Source organism: Tachyglossus aculeatus, chromosome 21 (genome assembly GCF_015852505.1).
Source record: "Tachyglossus aculeatus isolate mTacAcu1 chromosome 21, mTacAcu1.pri, whole genome shotgun sequence".
In the NCBI taxonomy this organism is placed as follows: Eukaryota; Metazoa; Chordata; class Mammalia; order Monotremata; family Tachyglossidae; genus Tachyglossus; species Tachyglossus aculeatus.
This window is the reverse complement of record NC_052086.1, coordinates 65672356-65684383: the sequence shown is the minus strand read 5'-3', so window position 1 is coordinate 65684383 and position 12028 is coordinate 65672356. Positions and strand designations below refer to the sequence as shown.

Sequence of the window (12028 nt, the reverse complement as noted above, 5' to 3'; positions counted from 1 at the left end):
GCGCTCAATAAATATGATTGATTGAATGAATGAATGAAGTAAAGATCCCTTTCCAACTTTCTGTGGGACCACATTTTTGCCCAGAGGAAAAGCATGTAAAGAAGAGAATGACATATACGAAGGGTAGGTGCCATAGGAAATAGCATTAGGACTGCATAATGAAAATAAGAATCATGTGAGTCAAATTTTCAAAGGATTACACCTTGGCAACAAAACTAGACAGTTGAAATCATTCAAATGCCCTTTGTTTTGGCCTCCATCCTGTATGCCGCTACAGCCTCTCTACCACCTTAGCTCACTCACAGCCTCTTTAATTGAAACAAATAAAAAACAAAATTCAGAATTCAGTTCAATTCAATCCTATTTATTGAGCACTTACTTTGTGCAGAGCACTGTACTGAGTGCTTGGAAGAGCACAATATAGCAATAGGCACATTCCCTACTCACAGTGAAGCTTGCTCTTGCTGATTTGAGGAGCCTTAGCTCTCTTTCTCTGAGCTTGCCAGAGGTGAACAGGAGCAGGAAAGCTTTTCCAGAGCAGTGCTGGCAGGAAGTTACCCAGAGGAGGAAAGGATATCAAACTAAAGTAGCATAATAATAATAATAACAATAATAATATTTGTTAAGCACTTACTATGTGCCAAGCACTGTTCTAAGCTTCATGCAATACACATGTTCTAAAATTCAGTATGGAAAAGAAATGAGTATGCCTTTCCTGTAAACTACTGAGAAACCACGTGACAGAATTCTCTGTTTGTTATTTAACATTGGAAACAAAAGCTCAGAGTATTTACTGTCTATTGTACCAAGGGACAAGCAGCTTTTCATGTTGAAAGTAACCCTGGCCTAGCTAAAGCCCAGTATTCAAACCATTACCTCTGGATCTTCTCCAGTGACAAGAGCTTTCACAAGATATTAAAATCCATACAGTCATGCTAAAGGAATCCTATAGAAGCAGCAAGGCCTAGTGGATAAAGCATGGGCCTGGGAATCAGGAGGACCTGGCTTCTAATCCTGGCTCCACCACCTGTATGTACGTTGTATGACCTTGGGCAAGTTACTTCGTTTCTCTGTGCCTCAGTTACCTCCTCTGTAAAATGGGGATTAAGCGAGCTCCATGTGGGACAGGGACTAGGGACAACCTGATTACCTTACATCTACCCCCAGTGCTTAATACAGTGCCTGGCATACATAGTAAATGCTTGACAATTACAATTTTCTTTTTTAAAGCAAGAAAGACTTTTTTATAGGGTTAGGGGCCCTATAAGACCACTATCATGGCCAATGCTCTGACAAAATCAGAAAGTATTCTTGCATTTCTCAGGATCTCCATGCTGGGTTTTTCAAGGCTGCTCTCTTCCCCAGTCCACAATAGTTAGGCTGAGATCATACTGCCATCAATGGCTGAGGAATATAGCTGGACATCCCAATTTATCACCTGTACTATTCATTCATTCATTCATTCAATCGTATTTATTGAGCACTTACTGTGTGCAGAGCACTGTACTAAGCGCTTGGGAAGTCCAAGTTGGCAACATATAGAGACGGTCCCTACCCAACAGCGGGCTCACAGTCTAGAAGGGGGAGACAGACAACAAAACAAAACATATTAACAAAATAAAATAAGTAGAATAAATATGTACAAGTAAAATAGAGTAATAAATACATACAAACATATATACATATATACAGGTGCTGCGGGGAGGGGAAGGAGGTAAGGCGGGGTGATAGAGAGGGGGAGGAGGGGGAGAGGAAGGAGGGGACTCAGTCTGGGAAGGCCTCCTGGAGGAGGTGAGCTCTCAGTAGGGCTTTGAATGGAGGAAGAGACCTAACTTGGCGGATGTGTGGAGGAAGGGCATTCCAGGCCAGGGGGATGACGTGGGCCAGGATCTATCTATACGTGGACCGTATTATGCATATTCACTGTTTCACTGCCTACTTGTCTTTATACTTTTATCTATGCTTTTTTAAAAAAAGTAGTTTGAGTTGGATCACTTTTGTCTACATCTCCATTTTGCAAACTCCTTTAGGTCAGGGACTGAATATCACCCATACCCATGTGCTCAGTCCAGAGTTCTGAACACAACAGGTGCTCAAAAATGTGGTTGATTATTTGAGGTCTGCCTCCATTTGAGGGGTTCCACCTGCCACCTGAAAGGTTTGAGTGGGACCCATTAGAATTCCATTTTTAGCTGGGGTAGCGCAGGAGGGAACTTAACACTGATGAGGAGAAGTTGGGGGAGCACCCTCCCCTCTTCCCCCTTCCTATCTAGCCTCTCTTCCTCTCTCCTGGTGACACTAACAGCTGCTACTGTCACAACTGAATGGGCTTTTCCAGGCCATTTCATGGTATCTCCGACAAGGCCAAAATACCACATTTCACTCCTCGTGGGCAGGGGATGTGTCTACCAGCTTTGCTGTCTGTGCTCTCCCAAGCACTTCTTACAATGCTCTCCACAAGCACTTAATAAATACCATCAATTGATTGATTTCTAGCCATGGTGGAAACTCCTATGAATGACTTTGATCGGGAGAAATCAGCTAGGCTGAACTGGAGAGTTCTCCCTTTTCCTCTCACTTTCCCCTCTTTTTCTCCCTTTTCTTTTTTCTGACCCCTCCCTACCTTCCTCCCCATCCGCCCCCCTCACCCTCACCACCGTACCCCCACCCCACATTTCCACACCTATAGTTCCCACACCCACATCACCTTGAGCAATTCAGCTCCCTTATCGAGGAAGTACTATTTCCCTTATAATTCAAATCTGCTATTGCAACACCAGAAATTCCCCATGGTTGGTCAGTCAGCACAAATTTGGTAGAGGCTCACAGGGTGCAAAGCCCTATGCTAGATTTCAATAACAATGATGACATTTATTAAGTGCTTACTGTGTGCAAAGCACTGTTCTCGGGGGAGTCACATCTTCTAGACTGTAAGCCCACTGTTGGGTAGGGACTGTCTCTATATGTTGCCAACTTGTACTTCCCAAGCGCTTAGTACAGTGCTCTGCACACAGTAAGAGCTCAATAAATACGATTGAATGAATGAATGAATACCCAAAAATAAGCAAAACGCTGGAGGAGTAACAAGGCCTAGTGGAAAGAGCATGGATCTGGGAATAAAAGGACCTGGGTTCTAATGCCGGCTCCACCACTTATCCACTGTGTGACCTTGGGCAAGTCAATTTATTTGCACCTCAGTTTCTTCTCTGTTAAATGGTGGCGCAATCCTATTCCCCACTACTTAGACCGCGAATCCCATGAGGGACAGGGACTTTGTCCCACCTGATTATTCTTCTATCTATCCCAGTGCTAAGTACAATGTTTGGCATGACAAATATACTTTGCCTAACAAATACCATTATCATCACTGTCATCATTTATAGGCCTGACCAAATTTAGGTTATTTTCATGGACTGCGCTTGAGTCAATGAGTGGTTGCTAACCACAGACAGATAAGGTGTGCACAGGCCTAAGCCTACTTGAATTGGAGCTAAACTTGAGCAGCTTGAATCTCTTCCTCTCTGGCTGCCTATGCCCCATTACGCAGGGGAGAAAAAATTTGGAGTCAGTCAGTCAATCATATTTATTGAGTACTTGGGTGTAGAGCACTGTACTAAGCGCTTGGAAGAGTCCAATATAACAATATAGCAGACACATCCCTTGGGATATATATTTAAATGTAACACTTCTTGATGAACACTGGATTGCCAGTGCTAAATAGGATAATACTGTATGCTGCAAGGAGCAAAAGGCTTGGCTAGCCTTTTAAAGGCAAAACCTAAACCTGGGATTGGGTTAACTGAACTCCCAATTCTTTTGTTGACTGGGCTAGGAAAGATCCAAGTCAAAGCTCGAAAATCTGGTCTGTCCAAAGCTTTACTCCAAACTCTGTGGCTTGGCACCGAGTTTAGCCTGCTTTGAGAAAATAGTCTAAATCTGACATGGAGTGTAAATCTGGAGGCAAACTAAAAATCAACTAGTACTAGAAAGTTTTCTTCAGTTATATCATTTTTATAAGGTGAAGCGATCACATGTTAAGAATGAGAATGGTAAAACAATTTTATACTTATTTCAGAAAATGAATTCACGATAGAAGTGAGAAGCAGCTTGGCAAAGTGGTTAGAGCATGGGCCTATGAGTCAGAAGGACCTGAGTTCTAATCCCAGCTCCACCACTTGTCTGCTGTGTGATCATGAGCAAGTCACTTCACTTCTCTGTGCCTCAGTTACCTCATCTGTAAATAGTCATTAAGAATGTGAGCCCTACGTAGGACAGGGACTATGTCCAACCTGATTTGCTTGTAATCACCCCAGTGTTTAGTACAGTGCCTGGCACATAGTAAGCACTTAACAAATACAATAATAATACACTATTATGAAAACCAGGTGGATCCTGTAGACAAAATCACCATGTGACAGAGGTGAGATTAATCTTATCTGGTTATCCCTGTATTGACTGTGACTAAGTTTCCTGTCATTTCCCTATCACAAGCAAATAGAGGACAAAAAAATCCCCATGTGAAATACTTCCTAATTTTCTATGTCCAAGTCATTCCTAGAGGAGGCTATACTTACCTTGTTATTAACTTTGTGGCATTAACAGCTCTCCCATAAAAAAAAGCATCAGAAGGATTCCCAAATGAATAATGTGTCCACATGCGGAACTAGAATTCAGCAATAATGTGTGTTATACTGAATTTGGGATGAGGGGGGAACTGCATTTGAGAACAGCTGTTGAGTGAGAGATTTAGGAGGGCAACCATGTCTATCTCCTTCTGAATAGTTGACTCAAAGATCAGCTTTATTATGAAGCTCCAACAACCTCCCTTAGCCCAGGAGCAATTTAATTCATAGCACGAGCACTGCATGATGCCTCTTGACTGTGAGCCCACTGTTGGGTAGGGACTATCTCTATATGTTGCCAACTTGTACTTCCTAAGCACTTAGTACAGTGCTCTGCACACAGTAAGCGCTCAATAAATACAATTGATTGATTGATTGAAGCAATATGCCCAGAAGGACCTGAGTTCTAATCCCAGCTCCACCATTTGTCTGCTGTGTGACCTTGGGCAAGTCACTTAACTTCCCTGGGCCTCAAGGACTTCATCTGTAAAATAGGGATTAAGACTGTGAGCCTTTATGTGGGACAGGGACTAAGTCTAACATGATTAGCTTGTACCTATGCCAGTACTTAGATCAGTGTTTGACACATAGTAAGTGCTTAACAAATACCATCATTATTATTTATGGAACTTTTGCTAATTCAGTTTTTACAATCTGAAACTTTAGTGGTCTTTTTTGTGGGTATTCTTCAAACCGGTCACCACTATACTCAGTATTTATCCTTGCCCTTTTTTCAATCACAATGAGCCTTTTCACCCCCACCCGTACTGATACCTCACCATGAAGTCACAGAATCTGGCTGATTTAAGAGAATTTAAGACACCGGAGAGGCCCAATATAAAGTTTGCCACCATTTCTCTAAGTATCTTAAAAACTGACCTCAATTTCTTGCCAGCTATGTTAAAAAATATATGTTATATTAAAAGCAGTCACCCTCTAGTCTTCTCCCCCTTCTAGACTGTGAGCCTGTTGTTGGGTAGGGACCGTCTCTATATGTTGCCGACTTGTACTTCCCAAGCGCTTAGTACAGTGCTCTGCACACAGTAAGCGCTCAATAAATACGATTGAATGAAGGAATCTGCACTCTCTTCAGTCTCCTTCAAGTTTTTTCAGGAGAAACAGAGAAGCAGCATGGCTTAGTGAATTGAGCACGGGCCTGGGAGTCAGAAGGTCATGAGTTCTAATCCTGACTCCACCACCTGTCTGCTGTGTGACCTAAGGCAAGTCACTTCTCTTCTCTGTGCCTCAGTTACCTCATCTGCAAAATGGGGATTGGAACTGTGAGTCCCACACGGGACAGGGACTGTATCCAACTCGATTTGCTTGCATCCTCCCCAGCGCTTAGTGCAGTGTCTTGCACATAGCAAGCGCTTAACAATTCTTATTATTAGTAGTATTTTAAAGTGTAGAAGGCCCAAACTGAATATGCTAAAGTTCTGATCAAAACAGGGAGACTAGATGTTCAGTTTGCCAAATCCGATCCCCTTTTTTGGAGATTAGTCCCAGTGTCCTGAAAGACGTTGTTGGGACGCATAAAACATACTGTTTTAAAGCTGAATTCCTCTTGGCATTTACTCAGCTTCCAGTTTTTCAGGTAGAATCTGGGCAGTGGGGCCCCTCTCCCTCTAGGGCTGTCAGTCTACTATTATTATTATTATTATTATGGTGTTTGTTAAGCACTTACAATGCGTCAAGCACTTTTCTAAGTGCTGGGATAGATATGCTAATCTGGTCAGACACAGTTTAAACTGGCTCACAGTTTAAGTAAGTGGGAGAACAGGCACTGAATTTCCATATTACAGAGGAGGAACCTGAGGCACAGAGGAGTTATGACTTTGCCCAAGGTCACAAAGCAGATAGGGGCAGAGCCAGGATTAGCACTCGCCCCCTAACTCCCAGGCCAGTCCTCTTTCCACTAGATCACCTCTGCTTCTCACCTTCCCTGGGAATGGAAAGAGCAATTGAAGATTTGTAATAAGCTTAGAATTTAAGTTCAACCATTTAATAGTTTTAAATAAGTGGTGGAACTGAGCCAAGTGGTGAGAAAAGTTGTCTCAAGGAAACCAAATGTTGCCTAAATTTGCATTTCCCAATAAAAAATATAAAACATGACCGGGGCTTGGCCCCAGCCCATTTTTCTGGAATATCTGAGGATATTTGTTAAATCTTTTTCTTTAAAAAAAATAGTGTATTTATTAAGCTCTTGTACCTATCTATTCTATTTATTTTATTTTGTTAGTATGTTTGGTTTTGTTCTCTGTCTCCCCCTTCTAGACTGTGAGCCCACTGTTGGGTAGGGACTGTCTCTATATGTTGCCAGCTTGTACTTCCCAAGCACTTCGTACAGTCATCAGAATAAATAGAAATAAAGCTAGATGCACATCATTAACAAAATAAATAGAATAGTATTTACTGATTTACGTGCATCCACCCCGGTGTTTAGTACAGTGGCTGGCACATAGTAAGCGCTTCCCTTCTGGACTGTAAACCCGGTGTGGGCAGAGACTGTCTCTCTTTTAGTGCTGAATTGTACTTTCCAAGCATTTAGTACAGTGCTCTGCACACAGAAATTGCTCAATACAATTGAATGAACAAATACCATTATTATTATTATTATTATCATCATTATTTCACGACTATAACAAAAGGACAGTCTACTGAGGTCTGTGACTACCAGTATAGAAGCTGAGTCCTTTGGAGACATAGAGAAGTGAACTAAATGTGAGTCATGACTAATCTTTGAGGAGGGTGATAATGCGGCCCAAGTCATAAGAAAATGGCTGAGCTCTTGGGTCCACTTGCATGGCTAAAGAATCAAGACGACGACTTTATGCTTAGAGAGCTGTACAGACTTTTGCTCAACATTTGGAGCACTGATTTTGCCGCCCAAATCATCATATTAAAGAATTATTTTATTCTTTAATAGGGAGAAAACTGACTGTGGCGATTGGAGATAGCTCTGCTCTTTCTAGATGACAAAATTGTTGGTATAGTCATTCAGTAGATTACTGAAGAATGCCATTAACCGACAACTCCATGAATAGCAATGGGGCGTCAGGCCAGCCCAGAAGGTATGATGTCCCAAGCTCAACAAATATAGAAGGTCAAGGAGCAACAACCAAACCTCTCTGTATTATATTTACAGATATAACAAAGGTATTGGACACCACCCACAGATCTGGGCTCTGGTAATTATTAAGTAAAATGTGGCTGCTCTGGTCCTCAGATCCAGGCCACGACAAAAATAATTTTAAAAAATCAGAATTTAAGATGTGCTGTTTAATCCTTTTTACATCACTACTTGGAACTCATTTATATAATATATTTCACCTTGTTTCCTAAAACTGAAATTCTAACAAACTTTATTAATTTGAAAAGAACATTTCAGCCATAAAGTGTTCTCAATCAATCCTATTTATTGAATGCTTAGAGTATGCAGAGCACTGTACTGAACATTTGGGAGAGTACAATTCAATAGAATTACCAGATAGGTTCCCTACCCATAAGGAAGTTATTGGAAAAAATACAAAATAAACGCAAGATGAAGAGACAGTGAGATGTTATTTTATAGGAGGCCTATTAAGCAGCATGGCCTAATGGCAAGAGCACGGGCTTGGGAATAAGAGGACATGGGTTCTAATCCCAGCTCCGTCACTTGTCTGCTGTGTGACCTTGGGCAAGTTACTTCACTTCTCTGGGCCTCAGTTCCATCATCTGTAAAATGGGGATTAAGACTGTGAGCCCCACATGGAACAACCTGATTACCTTGTATTTATCCCAGAATTTAGAACAGTGCTTGGCAGATAGTGAGCGCTTAACAAATACCATTATTATTACTATTACTATTAATACAATTTTAACAATTATTAGTAAACCAAAGCCTTTAACGTCAATAAGTGGTAAGGTGTGCTGGCACCACCGAGAAACTCTCAAATCAGAAAAAATGTTACCTCAATAAAAATTATTTCTAGGGTGAAAATTGATTTCTTGGAACAGTAACCTTGAGTCCAGCTTCCATCCCGAACTCCCAAAAGTACAAAACATCTTCAAAACTACAGGGGTGGGGAAACACAATTTCTTTTTTAGAGAAGCAGTGCGGCTCAACAGAAAGAGCCTGGGTTTGAGAGTCAGAGCTCATGGATTCTAATCCCAGGCTCTGCCACTTGTCAGCTGTGTGAACTTGGGCAAGTCACAACTTCTCTGTGCCTCAGTTACCTCATCTGGAAAATGGGGATTAAGACTGAGCCCCACATGGGACATCCTAATAACCTTGTATCTCCCCCAGCACGTAGACCAGTGCTTGGCACATAGTAAGCGCTTCACAAATACCATCATTATTATTATTATTTCTGGGTATTCCTTTAATGCAAAGATTTCTTTTTCAGCCAACTGAGGTCTACACACTTCTTCCTCTTTTCATCTCCAACATGGCCCTTAAATTCACCCTGAGATGTCAAAGAGGAGAATGGAATTCCCAGGAGAACACCTACCAATCCACCCTGGGCACCTTCCCCTGGATTGGGCCCCACATAAGGGTGTTGGGTTATGGCTCTGTGAAACAGTTGGAGAAAGAGACAAAAAACTCCTCTTCACCTTTAAGCCTCCAAACAAATCTGTGTACACAGCCATATCTGAATGTATGACTGTCCATTTTCCCCCTTTGCAAGTTGCAAAATTGGGATTCTCTTTTACTGGAAAATAAGGAACTTTCAAAAAGAACTCAACTGAGAAGACAAATTGCACTATTATTTTTTCATCCTATGCAATAGGTACACATTGTTTAAAATACTCATAAAACATGGAAAGTATAGTATATTCTGAAATGTTTACTTTTTTCTGTTTGCTGTACTACCACTCCTTTCACACGAACACAGAATGTGGAAAAAAAAAAATCACACAATGATGGTTTAGTAGAAACTCTAAAAATAAGCCAAAGGGAGTAAGTATTAACCTTTTATGAGCAAATCCTCTCCTCTGAAGCATCACATTTCAATTTGAGAATAGGTAAGCTATAAATATGTCATAGTAGGAAAGTTGGCTACTATTCTGCTTTTCTTAATGTGGCATTTAAGATCTGGCTAGTAAAGGCTAAACTTGAACCCCCCCCCCCCAAAAAAAAGGGCAGCAAACAAATTCCTACGTGTACAAAAAGGGAAAATGTATAAGAAGGAAATTGAGGTTTTCCTATCCTAATGCATCATCTTTATTGGAATTAAGACATTAATCTAGTGTTTACAATAACACTGTTGCTATGGAAATAACTGATTCCACAGTTTGACATTACTACTATATGAAGTGAGGGGTGGAGGAGAAAAGTCTTATTAAAGCAGATAAAAAACTATGTAAAAGATTATAGTAGTGAACTGTGTCAGTTATACATTTCCTTAAAATTCTTTTTTCCATTTTCCCTATCCTAAGGAAATGGACTCCTTACTAAATTTAGTCCTTTTTTGGAACTGTATAACTATTTTCAGTTATCTCAAAAATGTATTCAGTGTATTCTAAAATTTAAATTTTCTCTTCTTCACATAGGCCAAATTTTAAGAACAAAGGATCATAAACAGTACCATATCTGATCTGTCCAACTGTATTAGGTGCTAAGTCTTTCAGTGAAGTAATACTTTAGTACATGGTGAATAAACTTTCAGTTATCCTACTGATCTGAAAGAGTTAAAGTATCTCATTAAATATATACCACAAAGGAGTGACCTAGGCACTGGGACATATTCAGTTCATCATTTTATAATGTGTTACTCAGACCGTGCTAAAATATGCAAAAGTCTCTTATAATGAGTACAAAAGGGATTCAACATTAAAAAACAAACTTGTCCTAATTACCAATTACTATTAAATATACCTTTTGTTTCCAAGGGGGTTTGAAGTTTATTAAAGTACTCAATAATGGAAGTTAGCTAATAAATATTAGAAGAGAACATGTTGCATCCTTAGGTAATTATTTTCTATAGTTTAGGGTATTTCACACCACATGATATGATTTTTTTCCCAGTATTCACAGAACTCTTACACCTCGGGGGTTACATTCTTGAACCCATGTTCAGGAAACAAATGGTATAGTAAGCATACGTGCCTTGACTGATGCCCTGGTATGTACAAAGCCATTTCTTGTAACTGCATTGTGTTTTATTTATTCAATCATTTATTCAACTGTATTTATTGAGCACTTACTGTGTGCCGAGCACTGTACTAAGCACTTGGGAAAGTACAGCAAAACAATAAACAGTGACATTCCCTGCCCACAACGAGTTTACAGTTTCTTATTCAAATAGGAAACATTATTCCTCAGTTCCCTCATCTGTAAAATGGGGATTAAGACTGTGAGCCCCACGTGGGACAACCTGATCACCTTGTATCCCCCCAGCATTTATTGAGTAAGCGCTCAATAAATACGATTGATTGATGGATTGATTCCAACAGCAAATGTCTAATTCTTTAACAGCATTCTGTTCAAAAACTTAGACTACTCTGAACCACCTCAGAGACGCCTGCTTACTTTAAATGCTTGGACTTCCTCCTCCAGCCTGGAACAAGTTCAGTAGATTATCTGTTGAGCTCCCCAAGTATTCCGGGATTTATAGTACAAATATCCCACTGTGCTGCGGAATTTTAATCTCACAGTTTTTTCCCCGTCCTCTACTTTCTCCCCACTCCGCTTACCACAGTTGTCGAGAGGAGCATAGAAAGTGTGCCAGGTTGAGTGGCATACCTACACCCTTGTTTCCAGCAGAAAAAGACCTGCTCTTGTTACTGTTGCTGAACATATATAATGGGGCTGATTTCCACCTCACAGCTGCCTCTGCGGGTGAGATCAGAAAGCGGCCTAGCCTAATGCCATTCGGGAAAGAAGGAAGGGTCACAGAATAGCATAAAGAAGCTTTTCATCTAGGTGATTCACAGGAAACATTCACACCACATAGTAAAATTGGGAGGCTCAGGGAGCCCAGCCCTTTCGGTTAAAATGTAGGTCATCGCTCCACTGATTTCCTGTTCTGTGGATCAGCAGCTAAACCTTGGGTTAAAATGTTACTGTGCTCAGAGAAAACATTTATAAGTCAACTTACCCAACTCTTTAGAAACAGGAGACCCATTTGCTATGTCTCCAATCTTTGCAACACCATCATAATAAGCTCTTCCAGCCGCTACCATAGCTGCAGGAAGAAAAAAAAAACAACCCAGCAAACTCATTACTTCAATATTTTTAAATTCTCCAAGAGTTGTGTTGCTCTTCCTAAACAAATGCCCTTTACAGGTCTAATATATTAACTTGAGTGAAAACTCTATTTAGAAAAAAATAATTAATATATTTGTTAACATATTTGCTTACTATGGGCAAAAACAGTGAACTAAGCACTGGGGCAAATACAAGTTAATCACGTCAGACACAGTCC

The 12028-nt window shown here is 40.6% G+C and overlaps 1 protein-coding gene across 1 annotated transcript in view; it reads right to left on the bottom strand.

The window, feature by feature from the left end:
- The window catches only part of BAIAP2L1 (BAR/IMD domain containing adaptor protein 2 like 1), a 99083-nt gene that overhangs the window by 60794 nt on the left and 26261 nt on the right, over positions 1 to 12028 (bottom strand). Inside the window, exon 3 of the mRNA XM_038763952.1 lies at positions 11702 to 11788. Coding sequence (XP_038619880.1) covers positions 11702 to 11788 — 87 coding nt within the window. The remainder of the gene's footprint in view (positions 1 to 11701; positions 11789 to 12028) is intronic.